Genomic DNA, 20,188 nt, shown 5'->3' with positions numbered 1-20,188 from the left:
CAGCTACAGTTCCACTAACAGTTTTCTACAGAAGATATTGAAATTACAAAACTGCGTTTGTGCTCAATTTTTATATACTTGGGTCACATGAGTGAGTTCATCTGTCATAGATGACAGAATAACAAATTCAGGAAATAAAAGCTTGTTACCCAAAAGCATTGTGACATTGTGTTTCCACTATCAACCTTTTTTAAATTTTATGTTCCACCAGTACCTATTATACCATTGTTGTACAGAAAAGAGGGACATGTCTTAAGTATAAGTATATTAAGTTTTTTTGTTAAAATTTATATCAAGGCCTTAATACATCTACACAATTGGTATCATTACTTGTGTCACTTGGCTTCAGTGTAATGTAAACAGAGAGGACACCATAACAAAGCACTGCCCACAGCCACAATTGACCTTTGGGGTTCTGATCCCTTAATGTGTTTCTCTGTGTTGGTGCTGATAAAGCCTTCCTTCGCCTCTGTCCAAATCTATAAAGCATTTTCCAAAGATGCTGGTAATGCGGAGTGAGAGACACAAATATCCTCCCCGTTCCATGGTCACAACCTCTGCCTCTGCCATCGATAGCTCTAATAGGTGTTTAGAAGGCCTTGCATGTGCCTCAGTTTGATGTCCGGCTGATGGTTCGACATGTCATTCAGAGAAAATGGTTTGTGCCAAGGCGGCTGGGCTGAAGCCAGACCACAATTCTTAGAGAGGTCCGCAGAGGAGATCTGGACCACAGCACAAGAACATCTATTCAAAACCAATCTCTTGTGCATATGTTTAATTCATGTATGTCTACCTGAAACAAAAGCAATGCAAAATACTATTTAGCTGTTTTGAATCTAAGTCCAAAAAAGCCACAGTTTAACATGAAAATCTTTGTTTACAACTACTATTCCAAGAATTAGAAAATGTCTGACTTTGTCACCCCAAAGTGGTAGTTTCAGAAAAGACACTATAACAGACATCCATTTGTGTTTATGAATAGCTGTAAAGGCTTTAAAAAACACTGGCAAGTGTGCTACTGTAGCCTATGTGGTAGCGTGTTTGGTTGTAGGCTTAGTAATTCTCATCATTGTAGAGCTACAGAACATAATATTCTATTTGTTAAAGGCTTGTGGTAAAAATTGAAAAACCCTTGCAGTTTGTGTTTGTGTCTGTTTGTACTATTTAACTAGATGGTAATTGCTTTAAAAAGAAAGGGGAAAGCTGTTTCCTTCATGTAAATGATATATTGTGTATGAGTTAGCTATGTGTTTATAACCACTGACTGCAAAATAGGAAGTTGATACTGGGAATTGGAGGTTCAGTCTTGGTGGGGCTGTAGTGAAAGTTATAATGGTTTGAAAGACTGGTATGAACTAGTCATTGTTAGATATCAGTTTGAATAGAAGGGTTTTTTTGTGGAAATTGCATTTGCAAATGTCAGAGTCACATTATATTAGGAAGTGTGTATTCACAAAAGCAAACAATCTCCTGTTGGAGCAATTAACCATTACCAAAAGGATGAACATACTTGTTAATGCTTAGTCAATATGAAATCAAAATTGATTTTGTATTTGTTTGTGTTTTATTTAAATAAATAAGGTATATCTGACTACCTTATTTTATTCAAGGCATTTTATTCAACACTAAAGGAATAAAGAGCACAGCTGAGCCAGAGGTTTATATAATTGTGTGTTTTTTCAGAGAAAAAGTTAACTAGCTAACTGGAACACTATACACACGATATAAATATGAAACACAAATGGTGACTTTCAGAAATAATTCAATTCAATTCAATTCAATTTTATTTATATAGCGCCAAATCACAACAACAGCGCTTTTCATAAAAGAGCAGGTCTAGACCATACTCTGTGATGTTACTTACAGAAGCCCAACAATTCCCACCAAGAGCAAGCACTAGGCGACAGAGGCAAGGAAAAACGCCCTTTTAAGAGGCAGAAACCTTGAGCTGAACCATGGCTCAGGGTGGGCGGCCATCTGCCTCGACCGGTTGGGGGTGAAGGAGAGAGAAAGAGAGAGAGAGAGAGAGAGAGAGAGGGCAAGAGGGGAACAGAGAGAAAGAGGGCAGGAGAGGAACAGAGAGAAAGAGAGAGGGATGGAAGGATGGAAGGAGAGAGAGGGGAGGGAGGCAGCCTACACAATATACACACAGAGGTACGGACAGTAAAGGTGATGTTGCTATAGACTAAATGACTAAATGAAAAATGGTATAGATATTTATAGTAGTGTTAATGATAATAATCGTAATGTTAATGATTATAATAACAATAATAACAATAGGACTAGTAACAATAGTTGTTGTAGCAGAGGGTGTCGAGCAGGAACACGGGGGCAGCAGGTGACTTGCAGCCACAGATCCAGACTCCACAACTCCAGAGCCAGAAACACCTGCAGGAAGTGATAGGAGGAGAGAGGAGAGGGACAAAAAAGCACAAGACTACGGGAAAGGGAAGAAGTCGACTTAGTAACATGCAATAATGGGATGAGGTTGCATACAGAGGGAGAGAAAGTAGAGGAGAGAGGAGCTCAGTGCATCATGGGAAATCCCCCAGCAGTCTAGACCTATAGCAGCATAACTAAGTGGTGGTTCAGGACTCACCTGAGCCAGCCCTAACTATAAGCTTTATCAAAGAGGAAAGTCTTAAGCCTACTCTTAAATGTGGAGATGGTGTCTGCCTCCTGAACCCAAACTGGAACCTGGTTCCACAGGAGAGGAGCTTGATAGCTGAACGCTCTGGCTCCCATTCTACTTTTGGAGACTCTAGGAACCACAAGTAACCCTGTATTCTGGGAGCGCAGTGCTCTTGTGGGGTAGTAAGGTACTATGAGCTCTTTAAGATAAGATGGTGCCTGACCATTAAGAGCTTTGTAGGTAAGAAAAATGATTTTAAATTCTATTCTGGATTTTACTGGAAGCCAATGCAGAGAAGCTAAGACAGGAGAAATGTGATCTCTTTTCCTGGTTCCTGTCAGAACATGTGCTGCAGCATTCTGGATCAGCTGAAGAGTCTTAATTGACTTTTTCGAGGAGCCTGATAATAAAGAATTGCAGTAATCCAGCCTAGAAGTAACAAATGCATGGACTAGTTTTTCTGCATCATTTTTAGACAGGATATTCATGATTTTCGCAAAATTACGTAGGTGAAAAAAGGGCTTGAAGTGAGATTTAAACGACATGTCCTGATCAAAGATAACTCCAAGATTCCTCACAGTGGTGCTGGAGGCCAGGGCGATGCCATGAAGGGAAACTATATCTTTAGATAATGTGTCACGGAGGTGCTTGGGCCCCAGAACAATAACTTCAGTTTTATCTGAGTTTAACATTAGAAAATTACAGGTCATCCATGAAGGCACATTTGAAGTTTAGCTAACTGATGAGTTTCATCTGGCTTGATCAATAGATATAACTGAGTATCATCTGCATAACAATGAAAGTTTATGGAATATTTCCTGATAATATTGCCTAACGGAAGCATATATAAAGTGAACAGGATTGGTCCGAGGACAGATCCTTGAGGAACTCCATGACTAACTTTGGTGTGCATGGAGGACTCATCGTTAACATATACAAGCTGAAATCGATCTGATAAATAGGACTTAAACCAGCTTAGAGCGGTTCCTTTAATGCCAATGAAATGTTCCAGTCTCTGCAATAGGACCAGATGGTCAATGGTATCAAATGGAGCACTAAGATCTAATAAAACCAGTACAGAGACAAGTCCTTTGTCTGATGCAATAAGGAGGTCGTTAGTCATTTTCACCAGTGCTATGATGAACTCTAAATCCTGACTGAAAATAATGATGTGACCGTGGAATCTATCTAACCCAGATAGGGCTAAAGTATGGCTTAATAGCATTATTTTACTCACAAAGCGTTAGGGCACAATACAGTAGGTAACCAATATTATGATTATTCTGTCTTTTACAGTGGGCCCCAGCAGCCTTCTGCTGCTTTGCCAGAAAAACTCTCCGCTGAGGTTAAGGCAACCAATGAGATTTTTTCTGCTTGCATAGGAGCTCTGTCTTTGAAAAATGTTTGTATAGCTAAATCCCCAATCTGTCTGCATGTCCTGGTTCATGTGTGGCCGTAACTCCCCAGACTTGGGGTTTGGTCAAGGCCTCTCTGCCTGCCAGTAGTGTGGAACACATGCCTGGCACAACCAGTGCCATGGGGGGAATGGCACACAGCTGGTTTGATTGGACTCTGGCCTTAATCGCCCATGTCTCTGCCATCAGTGCTCAAGGAGCAGTCACACACATGTTAACTGTGCTCATACAAGGGAAACTGATTGGAGCCTTCCAGATTCATTCCCAATCAAATACTGAATCACACTCAGACAGATAAAAGGCTGGTGTTGCTTTGTGAGATGGGTATCAATGTCTAACGAGAAAGCTCAGGCTAGACATTCAACAAGCTACTTCAAGTCTCATTTCTCATGCAGGCGAATTAAGGGGTCTATTTTCAGAGAGCTGATTGTTTGGTGCAGAATGGTGGGTGACAGTCTATGTGCTAAAGATAAATACATCTACTCCTGTGGAAATGCATTGGCCATGCATAGTTTAATCCTAAAAAAGGTTGCAACATAAAAACACATGGGTCTGAAAGGTCGATGTTGAGCACCTCGGCTAGAGAGGAGATTACTCATCAAAACAGGGCAGCTTCTCTGTAATTTCAAAAACAGAAGATGATTAGCATACATCTGCCAAATCTTCCTCCAAATACTGTTACTTTCTTTTATTCCTCCAATGCATTTTTTGTATCACCTAAATAAAAACTGCCGAAATATTTACCATCCCCTTCTCCCAAAAATGCTGTCACATCAAAAGTCATAGAGTGGATTTGCTAATGCATAGAATAAGCACTGGGTAATATAACTTGATAAGATTTATTTTTATTTATCAAAATAAAGCTTTGCCTGACCGTGAGAAGCAGTCACTAACAATGTGCAGCTAATGTAATTTTGAATACACTTAATGTTCTGCTCACCCGACTAGAGAGAGAACTGCAGTAGTAAATTGGTTGACTGTTGCTGATAAGCTTAACAGCAAAGCAGCATCCAAGCATTTGAATGAGGGCATTAATGGTTGTTTAAAACAGGAATAATGAAGTGAGGATGACAGTGTTGTGTTGCCTCTTGCTCTTGAGAGGAGTGTCTGCCAATGAAGAAAAATGGTAACCAGAATGACTTCTAAAGGACATCAGCAGAGAAGTAGTAGGTCATCAGAACTTAGCGAACGCTATAATTGCAAACCAAAAAAAAGGAAAAAAAGCTCAGTCTCATTTCAGGATAATTGTGTCTTTATATAAAAAAAGCACCTTCACACGCTCTCAACCAAGCACACACAGACATATTCAGTCAGGCACATGTACACACACAGACCTCTCTTAATCTTTCTGATGCACACATACACATGCATAGTCATGCACACTTGCGCACAAAATACACAAACAAGCACAAATGCATTGCACAGACACAAAGCAAAAGTCCTCACAAAGTAGATGAGCTCCACTCTGTGTCGAATTGAAAGCATCTGCAAAGCCAGTTCCTCTCGGCCGTGGAGGCGTACATCAGCCGGCAGAAGCGCCTGCTCGGTGTCCCAGAGTGGCTCGCGTAACACTTGGCCTGCTCCCTAGCCACTGCCTGGATCAGAGAGGCCCACTGCTATCATCTAGGCGCTGGCAGCGGTGAGGATAGGCTTAGAATGACAAATTGGTTAGAGGGAGTGAGTGACGAGAGCAGGCCAAGAAATATACTTTGAAGAGCGAAATGCATTCCGGGTTGTGACAAGCATGCCACATTATATGGTCAAGTGTACAAGTCTGACTCCCACCATGTGGATTGATCCGGATCCCAAAGACACTTAAATGAGGCGAGTCTCTCTCATCAAGACAATGCCAAAGTATTTATCTTAGAATGTCACCCAAAATATTACTGGATTAGAGAGATTTTCAGCAAACAGTCTCTCGTCTCGTGGCCTCAATTTGTATCAAACAGCCCCTCCTCTCCAAACTATCTGAGCAACAATGATTTGTAGTGTTAGCCTCATGATTTAGACTCTGAAATTGTTGTTATAATCTCAAATGTCTGAAAACATAAGTAATGATATCAAACTTAATCCAAGGAGACTCTCTCCCTAAATGAGGACATTTACATAACTCACTTCAGACAGTTCAGCAGAACTATTGGTTGCTTTTGTAATACCATGCTAAAATGATTCTCACTAATTATTGATTCAGGATGTATTACTTAATTTCCTGTCATCTGTGATTACAGCCAGAAAAGAATGCTATCTGTTACAATCTGGCAAAAACAACAAATGTAATTTCATATGAAGCTATGGGAAAGAAACACAATGTTTAATAAATGTTGTTTTGTTTAGAGGTAGAGCTTGGACTTTAGTTGGAGTGCATACCAGGTGTAGACATGTGGCTTTTGTCAGAGGTGAAATATAAAAAAATAAATCAGGTCAGTCCCTTTCTCAGTTGAACAGTGTCGAGTAGAAATAGAAAAGCTTGAAACTAAAAGAAAATAGCTCAGAGTGTGAGCCAATTGGTGTAGAACTGATACATACACCTTCGTTGAGCCACTAAATATGCCATGGTTGTATTGTGGTAGACAGCAGCTCTATTGCTCAATTAAGGACACTATCAACCTGTGAAAAGTTGCTCTTGTGTGCCTTTCCTGTGGGTGTCAGGTTTCTGAAAACACAATGTCCTAATGCAAAGTCAGAGTACTTGTATAGGCAATAAAAACCATATGAAGCTTCTTTGGCATATTTAGATTATCATAAACCCACATAGTATGAAATCCTGGTCTACTTAATCTACAGCAATATTGCACTTGTAGAAACAATTTACGGTACCAGAGACCGTTCTAAATCACAAGGCTGAGAAAAAATAAAGGAAACATTACATCTCCGGTGAATGAGGACTGGCAATCGAGTGGATAGTGACTGCTTAATGTTGGCAGTGCACTGGACTCCAGTCTACCTGAGGAGAATAAAATATACTGGAATTTTTTTTTTTACATAAAATATATTCAAACATGAAACAATGAATACGAACACATCCAACATGGCCCCTGCACTTCGATTTGAGTGTTTAAAATGTATGAAATCCAACCATTATACTGAATATTGTAGCATTACCACATTTTCAAAGTCATGCCCATTTGGAAGACTGATTTACTAGTATGTGGTCCTGCTGTATTAAGAGTGAGTTTGTTCTAAACACAGCAGCTTTGTAGGTTGTAATTACATTGTTTTTCTGCAGGCTTGTTGGCACCTTGGTCAAAGGCAAGCTCCTGTGTGCCTCTAGGACTCCCTCTCATGTAAATTAGGCCCTCTTTCCTTGCCAAAGCAATCATGACATTGCACTGGTGCAATGCTAGGTCTGCAAATAAGCCATGTCAGAAGCACACACACAACACACCAGACGTAACCCTCTTGAATTCCCTCTCTGAGCAAACTGCAGAGCTGTACCAGTTGGCATCTCTAGAATTTGGTTTGAAGTTGTAGAGTATTTTACTTTTGTTGTCAAATTGCTTTGCAAATGAGGCCCACCCTGGCACAATTTCAAAGAGCTCGTGCTATATGTGCAGCTTCCTTCAGGCACTAGTTTCTGAACCTTCATCATTCTGTATGCATATGCACAGTACTGCACTAAGCTCACATGGAAGACTAGATAAACATGGCAAGCTGGAAGGAAGATGGAAGGCAGCATGCTTATGTCTTGTCAGCCTGTCTGTATGTTGTTTCTGTGTTTCCTCAGCTTGACTGACATGGTCTATCTAATAACATGGCAGGTAGACAGTATGAAAGCCTTGTAGCTTTTTACCCATTAAAACAATATTCAGTCATTTTTTGATGGGCTTTTTTGCCTGAAACCACGCCTTTTAATGATTCAAGGTTCGAATGCCATTCACATTGAAATGTCGTGTTGCTTGAAGCCACATCAAAATAATTGTTTTGATATGTCCCGTTTTTAACTTGGCAATGACATTAATATGGGCTGATCGTACAATGAGGATAAAGAAGATTTTTTGAGGTTTGTTGACTAAATTTGAGCCACAGATCCCCTGGCTCACATTTATAGGATTTTAGTCTGGACATCATGGAAAAGGCATTGCTTTGCGATACAAGTGTTGCACATATTGCGTGTCCCTTTGATTGCATGTCCAAGTCAGCCACAAAATAATAATAATGCAGGGATTGAAACGCTGCAAAATAGCCCAAGGCTCAGAAATTGCTAATGAACAGCAGCGGGGTGCAGTTGGGGGTGTGGTGGAGGGCTGAAGCATCTGAAACCTTACTTCCTGTTTCAAAGGCAAATAATCCATGGTCGCTTTCTTTATACTCTAAACATCTGTGCCATTCCCTCAAACAGAGGGAAACATTAAATGTATATAGCTCAATGTGTAGTGAGAAAAACTATACAGGATTTAAAACAATTTTGGGTTCAAATAAATCTCATCCGTACATGTCAGAAATGTGTTAATCAAACCTCAACACAAGGCAGCTTTATCTTGCATAGCACTTGTGTTTTACACTTGTTACACTCTCTTCTTTCACTGCCTGTCAAGAGGTCTTCTCACACTGCAGAGAACCATCAGGCAAAGGGAAATCCATGGAGAGGGTTAGAGACAGAAGGCAAGAAAAAGAGAATATTTTTGGTGCTATGTGCTGCAGATCAAAACCATGGCAGTCACATGATCAAAGGCATTTGATAATCCTTGAACTACATTGCTCCTTTAATCCTAGTGAGAGAACTATATTTTATTGGGGGGAGGAGGGGCTATGTTGGGGTTGCACACAGCGCTAGAAAAGCAGTAACTAGCTGCTGGAAATGCAGTTTACTAAATGTAGCATGGCACTTTTGAGGGAGCCGGGAAAGACAACAGTATAAAGCCTCCTTGTGTGTGGAGAATGGAGGCTGAGCTGATGGCGCTGGAAACACAAATGTGCCACAAGTCCCTGTCCACTCAGCACTGAATAGTGCTCTTGTTTTTTTCATGGGGTTTGTTGGGGAAGTTGGCTTGTGGAATGTGACCAGACTACTACTATATCTGGCACAGAGACTTAGATACGCAAGGTTTTGAGAAAAATGGCTTGAGTTGCTTCTTGGTTAGCTCTACATTGTACTGAAGGTTCACCTAAATATGTATAACATGGTACATAATTAAGTCTTGGCCTTTTTATAGGTTATAATGGTTCTCGTGTGAGGCTAAGAATTATGCTGAAGAAAAATAAGTTTAAGGTACAGCAGAAGGATCTTTGCTAAATCAGCATGTCTCCAAGAAATCAGACAAAGAAACATCATGTTTCAGTTTTCTTTCCGTTTCATCGGAAAATAAATTTAGTTATATATCACAGCATTGGGCTCTCTGGGTCTCATCAAATTACAATAACCACCCCAAGCACTCGGAAAAGACAAAAACATCAATATGTGGTGAAATCCAAGGCCCTCTGTTGCAAGCCTTGTCAATAGTGTTTCCCTATCAGATATAAAATGTTCCAGACCAAAGGTGAGTTGAAAAATTTTATCCTTCTATGTTTTTCTATGTAGGGTTTCTCTCCTGATTACATGATCATCATCACATTTGTGCTTCCTATAAAAGAGTAAGGGTTATTGCTCACGAAGTCGCATGATTTCCACACTGATGAAAAATTAATGATTAATAATTACCTTTTATGTGTGTGTGTGTTACACTGGATTGTGACAAAAGAACATGGCCTAAGTGAAAAGTGATGTTTTGTTCTACTCAAAGAATAAAATGAGATTGTTATGGGGGGGTAAAATCCGCAGAAAAATATAACAACAGTGATTATAGCCTGGGGAGATTGTGCTACATGTTCGTGTTTGTGTCCATGAAAGGGAAAGGGATTTAGATTATCTATGGCTGGTATCAAGCTTCAACAGGCCCTTTTATTTTTATAAACTAAAGCACCAAATCCAGGAAGAGTTTTTTAGCAGCACATTATATCTGGATATTGTAAATATTGCTTCTTCCACATCATGTGTGCTTTCAACTTAAAAAGGGGTGTGGAAGATGGAATACACACTATGTTGTTTACTTTCAACTTTAAACAGACTTAAATCTTTTAAGAAAACATCACATTTTCTGCTCAGTGAATTTAGCAAATTTGACCCCTGATTTTGTACACTGATTACACATACTAGACTGAACCCCACCTTTTGTACTGGCACATCAAACCATTCTAGATTTAGACTTTTAGTCCATTTAGTATTTACATTTTATTGTAACGGTCATCATCATTTACAAAAAGGTTGTGGTCATAATTAATTATACTGTCCTCAATTTTTCATCCATCCCCATTTAAATCAGCAAGATCAAATGTTTAAGTCACAAATCTGAAGGCATTGCTTGGAATTGAAGTAGTTCTGTTTTCCCAACTACAAATTATTATTATGTCTGTATGCATGCAACATACACAGAAACAAATATCCTGCTCTTATCCCCAAAGAAAATAACTCATGTTTATTTGTCACATCAATTAAGATATCATGGTTGTATATCGTACTCAATCTGTAGGGAAGATTTTGTCTACTAATTCCATCGCCCCAGCAAGGCCCATTTATTCATTTATATTTCATGACGTAGTGTTTATGCAGTGAAAGCCTTTCTTTCCTCTCTCTCCATTGCATTGGCCAGTGAGGTATTCTGCTTCTACGTTGCAATGAAATATAGATGTTAAGAGTCTGGAGAGTTGAGTGTCTTGTCTGTCCTGGTGATACCATAAGGCAGCCATTAATAGTGTCAGGGAGCATCAGACATACCACAGGCACATAATTGGATATGAGGGCATAACTGAAAGCACCTGCTTGGAAATCAACAGCGCCTTCCCAGGAGACAGGCCCTTGGTAGATTCCCAGAGAAGTTTGCAGAGCCCATGCACTTCCCTGCTGGGTTTGCCTCACCGATTGCTCTTTTCATTTCTCACTGAGGTCAGCTCAAGATGGCTTCTTGTTTTTGTTTTTTTTATGATGGCATTGTGAGTATGCAAATACTTGGGATCTTTGCATAATCACAAACAGCGGGACCATCTGCTGTTGGCTTGTTGACTTACCTTGCGTCTGCTTTTTAATGGTGTTTTCTTGTATCTGAGTGATGTATTGGTGTATTAACAATGTGATAATCATTTAACCTCAAAAAATGCATTCAGGCGTGTATGGAAAAGTCTGAACATATGTTCAATGAAATCTTCTGACAAAGAAGGATTTATAATCTGTGTGGAGGGATAGAAGGAAGGGGAAACTGGAAAACAAAATAAAATACATCACTATACCCGCTCACATGACATACGATAAGATGATATTGTCAAGATAAGGATTTAAAATATGACTGTCCACAAAAGCTGTGGTCTAGGATTAGTGGGCGGCAAGGACCTGCTTGTTGATTGAGAGTCGCTCAACCCCTCTGAAATATATTGTAAAAATGCTAATGGGAAGGACCGGGAAATAAGCTGCAACTTCTCTCACTGAAGATTTGTAGGGAGATGCCCTCCACTGAAAACATGTTCCTGATAATGTGTTTTTCTTGTAGAACCTGAGCCAGACACCGGAGAAGTCTTTTAACTCACCGCCCCCCATTTGTCCTCATAAGGTAAGCTCCAACTTGCTTTCAGGCAAGGGACAAACAACATTAGGTGAAATAATTGCAGATATTTTAAGCATTTAATGTTCTCATTAGGGTTTGCGTGTCCTTTACATCTCACGTTTGTAAATTAGCTCCATAATCAGACTGAGGCCATTCTCTTTTCACATCTTCCATTCACCTTTAACATGACATTTTGCCAAAGGATGCGCAGATTAATTTGTCTATCACTCATTCTATAAAGAAAAAGATTCATACACACAAATCATACACAACAGTTACTCGAAAGCATATATTTTCTGTTCCTGCAATTTCTTACTACATTTTCGTTGTGATTCAACAGTTATTTGACATTAGGCGAGATTGGCAAATTTATTCAATGTTAATTAGTCCTGTATATGCACAGTCAAACTCAACACTTCTCTCTGATAGTCTGAAGTCATCCCCACACACTGACGGAAGTAACTTTCCCCTTCAGTTCCCGCTCCTGGTGCACCCCTCTTGCAAATGTGATAATGTGCTATGTAGTGAAATTCACACAATTTCAGTTCACTTAGCACCAAACGTGTCAAAAATGCCTGTGTCCTTTTCTGGATGAATGGCCGGTATGGTGGAGAGTGGCTTATTGCAAAAGTGGACCTTGGTAAAAGGACCCCAATGGAGGGTAGCTGTCTGACAGCCTGTCATCAACTGTTCAAAGCCTAACACCGCTCTACATCGCTAATGCACAGCTAGCTGTCTAAAATGACTTTGGTGGCATTGAAAGCTGCAGATGGTAGTGGGACAGTAAATAATAATAAAATATGATCCCCATGTCTGTCACTGGGAAATCTCAAGGAAGGGAATCAATTTGTTTGGAAGTCTGTCAATGCAAAACAACGCTGCATGTTCTTCATATAGGACCTGAACTTTTCATATTTAGGTTGCTCTTGATGAGAAATTACAGTCTGACATAGTCTAGAATATGATGTTTTAATACCGGAACTCTGTTTCTAGAGCTCTACAGAGTATGTCTGTCTACGTCCCTGTTATTTCCGGCCACATTTCCATCTCATTTACTGTTTCTCTGACTTGCTCTCTTTTTATTCTTACACAGCTGATCAGGGCTGATGTAATGGGGGAACACCGTGGTTTTGCAGATAGTGTTATTCACGTTTTAGCTGTTAGCAGCGGAACATAATCTCCCTCTAGTCAGCTCACATTAGTCTCCATGATCCGCACCAACCCAATATGTGCAGTGAATGCAATGGGCCAGCTGGGCTAATTTAGTATGTCAGTCAGCTCAGGAGGCTGGTAAAATGAGTAAATGGCTGGATATGATTTATATGAAAAGAATATTCTGATTATAATGGCTCTCAGAATAGAATATCCTCAGTCTTTTTACACTTCTCTTCATCTGCATTGTGCGCATCCCCTAGATAGATAGTGAAATGAACAGAGGGCTTTTAAACTGACTGCGCTGTGATTATATTAAGAGTGTGAGAGTGAGAGTGCGAGGAAAAGAGAGGGGAGGGAGGAGATCGGGTGCCCGAGCACTAAGTATATATAATTGCTTCTTGACACATTGGCCAAATTCTGCAGTGCCAGGATCTGAGCGAAGATGATTAACGGCTGTCCGAGTGGGTGGGCACTGCAGGTCGTTCAGGGCCTTTGGTTTCCATAGCGATCCTAGTCTAAAGGCCATATATTGCATACTGAAAATCCCAGAGGTCCGCACATTGTTAAACTACAATTATAACTCACATAGAAAGCATTGTCTGTCTACCGCAAACTCTCTTATTCATCCATCCAAGCAGCTTGCTGCTTTTCTCTATTTTCCTTTATTTTCGCCCCCATTTTTCTTAAATGTTCTCCTCTAGCTGGCGAGAAGATAAAGAGTGAGAATCTTGCATTCTGTGAATAATTGATGAGTGGGCTCACCTCAGAGCATCATTACAGTACGGCAGTCAGGGTAAGAGGTGAGGGTAAGATCATATTTCTGACACTGGGCTTCAGGCGGTAGAAAATTGTGTCAGTTTTTCACAAGGTTTTCATCTGAATCTACAGCATGAATAACAGTTTCTCATTATACTGTAGCACAACAGGAGAGGAATGAAATGTGAACAGGAATGTGCGTGTACATACAAGTTTCTGTACATAAATTGTAGCATCACAGTCACAATGGTAATGTAAAAAATGTTATCGGTAGCATAGGTGGAAATAAGTAATATGAAATATTATTAAGTGCATGTTTATTTCTGTGCTCAATAACGTGACTAAAACAAAAAACAATTAAATTTTATATAGTAAATAGTTCTTTGCTATTGGGGGGCAGTGTTCTGGCCGACATGATTGTGTTTGTGTCTCTATGTGTGTAAGAATGTGTGCGCATGCATGCGTAAGTACATGTTATGTGTCTATGGGAACAGTGCAATCTAGTTAGGTGACAGATGGAGAGGGCAAGGATGGGGGTGGGGATCAAGCACCTCTGACAGTATGGGGCCTGCACTGCACCCTGTTCCTGCCAGCTCTGAAATTGCTAAGGTAAACTAAAGCCATGCAACTCCAGGATGCCGTTTCACAGTTTTTATTTTCCACACAGAATGAGAATGTCTCCTGTGAAATGTCACCTAACAATGTAAAAGTTGAGTGATGTTAGTTGTTAGGCAGACATTCTGCTTCACAAGTTATCCATGTGAACTTCAACCAGGATGCAAATGTAAATACACTGATTGCTGCAGAAAAACTACTTAAAAGATCCTGTCTGCTACAGCATTTTAAGCCATGGAAAGGCCACTGAATAAGCACATCTTAATGATGATTCATTCTGTATAATAAAAGAAAATCCCTCTGGCATCCAAACATGAGGCTAGTCATGCAGCAATTAAGCTTATTTAAAGGTATCAAGCAGACTAAGGGTGGTTAGTGAGCAGTGTTGGGAGTAATGCATTACAAAAGTAACGCAATTACAGTAATGTATTGCTTTTTGCTGTAACGCAGTAATATAAGGCATTACTAAAAAAATCTGTAATATTATACCCGTTACAATCTCAGTAACGTGCTTTACAACGCATTTTAACCTGAAATTAAGTGTTGTTTTGTTTTTTTAAATAATTCACCAACACCATGAAACATTTCAACAGCAGAAAAACAAATCCATGAGTAAAAGAGTATTTCCTGTTGCGGGAATCAGATCGTCGAGATTGTAGGCAGCTCGGCTCCTCTAAACAAGATGATAGCTCCCCTGATGGATCATGTGTAAATGCTATGTGTTTGTGCTTTAATGAATTACTTTCATGATTAGAAAGACTGCTGTCAGTTCATCCCGACCGATCCTGTTGGATTGCCTGGAGATTCAAATAATCAATGACGTTGCGCTGCTGTACCTCGTGCGTAAATTTCTTAATGGGTAAACGATTGCCCCCCCCCCCCCCATCCGCTAAGGTTAATTTTTATGACACTCTGCACATCACTAGAACCCACCTATGCAGCACATCTTACTAGAAGAATGCGCCCATTAAATAGCAGTGAAAGTAACTCAAAAGTAACGCAAAAGTAGTGTAAAGCATTACAAGTCAGAGATAGTAATATTCTAATATAACTAATTACTCTCAAATGAGAGTAACTAGTAATCTATAATGTATTACATTTTTGAAGTAACATGTACGTCCACATGCACGTCCTTTTACATTCAAGAGCACAGACACTCACATACACTCACTCAACCCCTCTCACATACACACACACATGATTCAGTTGAGGTAAATGTGATCTCAGAAGACAAGCAGCAACAACCCACGGCTCCATCAGGGTGCCTGGGGTTGCATTGGTGGCCATCGTCAAACAAATAATTCTTTATGACTGAAAAAAAGACAATCCAAAAGGTCATTTGTGACCTCTGGGACCAGTACTGTGCAGCATCTGTCACTAGCAAGAACCGCATGTCTATGTCAAATGGCAAAAGGTATGTGGTGCAGCCAGCCTGCCGTGTAATAAAGGCAGTTGTAGGCCTATATGTACATAGCGTCAATGTTGTACAGTCTCCTGGCTTATCTGTACAACATCCACCTTGACATATTGGTCATGGCATGGCAAACAATATGCAAGCTTTAAGATTTAAATGCCTTTTATGGCCACATGTGGCATACTGTATAAACAAATATGACTGATTTCACATTCATAGTGCCAGAAAAATCCACGCATTCAATTTGATTTCATTAAAGTGTATGTATAACTGTTTCAAAGGTACTATTTAATGACATATTCCAACCTTCAGATGTATGCCTAAAATAAAGATGGGCAACAGATTACATTTAGATATAATAAGCATTCTGCATATCATTCTATCATGTCTGTATGCGCTCTCATGCAGTGCTCCTCATATACTGGTTTATGAGGTTGAGGTAATCCTCAGGGGAATCACTAGCCTCCATGTTTGATGTTATCCCTCATGTCACGCAATTTCCACAACAAGGGTTAATAGCATGACAAATTCAGGGGAAACTGATGAAGGAATATATATACCATACCACCCTCTCAGGCAGCTTGCCATGCTCATATATCTGCATCAGACCACACCTCCATGTGGAACAAATCAATAATATTCCATCTCTAACCAAATTCCTCTTTTTGAATGGTGAAATCCAATCTTCATGGACACACTAACAAATTGGATATCCTTACAATTATATTAGAAAAAGAAACACAGAGATGACATGGGTGGTTCTGAAAAAAAATATACCATGCCTATTGTGTGTAGAAATTGCATATCTCACTCTGAATTCTCTCAAAGTGCAAATCAGGCAGAGTTCTGTAGTATAGTTCCCAAATCTCCTGCACTGTACTTTCTCTCTCTTGCTGGTTGTCCTTTCCTCTCACTTGCCACTGCATATCTCCCCCCTTTATCCAGCTAAACCAATCAGGGATTTGAGGGCCTCACTTCCAATCAATTACCACCCAAATCAGTGCAGAGGCCTTTGATATAGAATCATTTGTCAAATCAGCACAGATGACTGGGGGCAGGTACCCCTGTGCCATAGGCCATATCCACATGGAAATCTCTGCTCAGGGTGGGCTCCCCAACCCATTAATGAGAAGTCACTGTATTCTCCATGACTGCAGTCCAGCTGCCTGGTCCTGTAGATTGCTAATGTTTAAGCATCTTAGTCTGACCGGTGGGTAATACCAAGTCCCAGGGCTTTTGCAGATCCTACTTGAGGTGTTCATGTGGATTGCACAAAGGCTGCAGGAAGTGTACCAAGGTGCAATTTTAAAATTAAGCATTATCACCTACTCCGACAAAATTTAATGTGAGAGTCAATCTACCCATGCAGAGGACCCAAAATACACAAAAGCAATTGTTCACATGTGCACCATTACCATGTTTTCTCTCACCAACATATAACACCTAATAAAACTGTACATCTGAACTCGAGACATACAGTACAATGATTTGATAACATGACGATACAATGCAATAAAGGAATGAAAGAAACAAATAGGCATGTACAAAACAAGATTATGAGTGCCTGTCACAACCAAAGTTTGGACAGTAAAACCTGAGGAATAAATCTGACAGTCAACATGCAATTCTGCACTCACAAAATGTATCTTGAAAGGGGAAAGTTTCCAAACATGGAGTACTCCTCCATAGATTAGCAATTAAAGTGTGATTGGTTCATTCATTAAACAGGCTTGGGAGAAAAGCAATTTGCCACCGTTGATGTAGTTGAAAAGTGTTGAATAGTGGGAGGAATATTAGACTTAAACTCTGTTCATATGGTTGGAGTCCAAACAATTTCATCTAAGTCAATAAAAAATGATATGCAGCACCTTTCATTTCACTTACTGATTAAATACACAAATACGTACATAGAATAATGGGTTTTCCCATGTAATGCGATCTATAATGGGTTGAGTTTTTTTATGCATGTAACATACAGTTGGTTCCATTTGTCACATGGACAGATGCTGCGTCAGCTACCCACATTTCAGTGAATAAACTTGCTGTGCCATTCAGTTACTTTTTTAGGTTTAGTGTGGAAAGGCCTGTTCTAAATAAGTTTTTGCTTAGATGTTGCTGCTCTTGCTCAAACATACAAAACTGCTGTGGGATCCTTCTGTTAATCATTATTGATTTGTTCTAAACATTAACCAGACCCTGTCACCTATCACCACCAGGTGCGTGTTGTGTTTGATATCTTGAGGTTGTTTGTGTGGCCTTATTGTCTTGACCAAACTTCTGCACAGCACAGACCCAGAATAATGCACATGTATATATCTGCAACGTTGTTCTTCCATTCCATATTTATATATATCTACATTTATTTATGTTGACTGTATGTCTGTCTATGTGTAGCACCTTATCACCACAGCAAATTCCTCGTATGTGTAAAACACTACTTGGCAATAAAGCTCCTTCTGATTCTGATTCTTCTGAACTTGGCTAGAATGTAACTTTAACCTTAACTCAAATAGTGTAATTTGAGATAGCTGTACTTTAATTGAGTATTTCCATTTTATACATCTCAGAGACAAATATTGTAGGGGAGAGCAGGGTATGTTGTCACACTTTTCACACTGTCTAGTATTTACTGGGCACCATACATCACAATGGTATAAATGTCATAGCAAATTAAAAAAGGAAGCCTTGAGCACATATTTTGTATTCATTACATCTTCATATCTTTTCTCATTACGGGGTTGTAGACTGTTGAATAGAGAGTGTGTACATGTGACAATTTGCCCCATTGGCAGGTAAGTTGTCACACTGCATCAGGTAAGTTGTCACACTGGATTGTCAAAAAAAAAAAAGAACACAATTACTACTACTGTCTAATGATTGGAGCAGGTGTGAGCAGTGGGGTGTGGATGACAGCATGGTTATTCCATTTTCTTTGGCATAATTGTGTTCATCAGTGGACAGATGAGACTTGTGGTTGTCCAAAAAGAGGAAACAACGCTTCATCTTTAAGCACTTTGCATGTTCTTTGAAACGTTCCAGGAAGTCAACAAAGTGCGTATGTTTCATCCATTCAGAGGGATTTCCCCCTCATTTGCAGCCAGGTGGCCCGTTGATCAGGAAATGAAGTCGACATGGGGGAAATAAAATATGATGGTATACTGAAACTGAGAAGGGACTGGTCAGTGTGACCCTTTCAGCGGAGGTCAGTGACCCTACTTGTTTGAATCCACGTCTGGCCACCACTTTGTCAGGTGTTACGTCCCGAGGTGTCTAGGGGTGTTGGGACATAAACATAAGCCAGGTGTATTTGGTATTGAAAGGATGTTTATTTGAAACAAATTAAGATAGAGCTCACAACAGAAAATGGGCCGATGCGGGCTGTGGAAATCAAAATATAACAAAAAGAGGTCCTCAAAAGAAGGATTACTACTCTGAGTAGAAGTAAAAATGAAAGGGTAAACCAAGAACTTCTCTAACTAAAGTATGTTTGCAAAAACAAAACACAAAGCGCACAGCACCCCTGAATATAGTGGAAACTAACATAAACACAACTACTGTGGGTGCAAGAAATGTGTTAGTTATTAGATCTTAAACCTGGCCCACTTCCTTACCTTTACACAGTTTAACAAAGACACAAACACAATATCTGTCAAGACTAACAAGGATGCTAAATACACCAAGCTCTGAGACACATGGCACTGAGGCAAGCAAATTGGGTCTGACAGCTGCCTGGATTGTCAGAGCAAGCAGGCTTTTTAAACAGGCGGTGGTCTTCGCTGGCGCTCCTTGATTGGCCAGCGGTAGCATGCCACACCAATCAGTCTCATGGTCACAGGAACCCAGGCGGGACCTTCCTTCCTCGCACAGCCAATCCGCAGCATGGGTTGGCACAGCCTGCTCAGCATAATAGATAGACACATGCACCCCAGTTTCATCAACATTAAATATGTCTCCTGTTCCAAACTCATATCTCTGTTACTCCTTGTCTACAATGTCGAAGAAAACATTAACATTTGCTCTGTTGTAGCTACTTGCCCTGGCAAGGCTAGTTTCTCAGCAACAGCATTGTGTGCCGCTTTAGTAAACCTGTAAACCACTCTTTGCTGGCCTTTTCATTTTCTGTCCACATAGGCGCGAACTGCAGCTGGTGTGCCACAGCAGACTGGTAGACAAATCTTCTAACCTCACTTGGCAAAAGGCCAAAATAAATGTCAGCTGACCTAGTAATATATTCAACAAGCTGCTTCTCTAAAGCAGGTGAAAGAGTCCTCCATTTTGTTGTATAACCAAACATTGTTGTTGGCATGGCTGTCTGACTTTCAGTTTCTTTTCTTCTAATCTTTTCTAATCTTTTGACCGTACCAAGTCAGAGTATGGTAATTTATGTCAAAATCTTTCACTGTACTCCTGATTGATTTGTTCTGCAACTTCACCTGACTGACTGCCTTGAATATTGTCAGGTCATCACCTGCTGCCATGCTCTGTCTTTCGTTGGTAATTTCAAACCATGTTCCTTCCTTCCTGCTTTTCCTTCCTTTCTTCAAAAACACATTTCCTCATTGCGATTACAAATAAATTGCAAGCTTATTATGTTGTCTACTGTCACCACACTAAATTAATGACTGTATGA

General features: G+C 40.0%; 1 protein-coding gene across 2 annotated transcripts in view; it reads left to right on the top strand.

The window, feature by feature from the left end:
• Positions 1-20,188, top strand: part of pcdh11 (protocadherin 11) — a 135,941-nt gene that overhangs the window by 41,134 nt on the left and 74,619 nt on the right. For both annotated transcript variants that reach the window (XM_038699988.1, XM_038699987.1), the window contains exon 4: positions 11,565-11,624. In XM_038699988.1, coding sequence (XP_038555916.1) covers positions 11,565-11,624 — 60 coding nt within the window. The remainder of the gene's footprint in view (positions 1-11,564; positions 11,625-20,188) is intronic.

Source organism: Micropterus salmoides, unplaced genomic scaffold (genome assembly GCF_014851395.1).
Source record: "Micropterus salmoides isolate LMB-PRFRI ecotype aquatic unplaced genomic scaffold, ASM1485139v1 Ms_hic_scaffold_5, whole genome shotgun sequence".
Classification (NCBI taxonomy): domain Eukaryota; kingdom Metazoa; phylum Chordata; class Actinopteri; order Centrarchiformes; family Centrarchidae; genus Micropterus; species Micropterus salmoides.
Note: the sequence above shows the minus strand (reverse complement) of the source record. Positions and strands in the feature narration are given on the sequence as shown.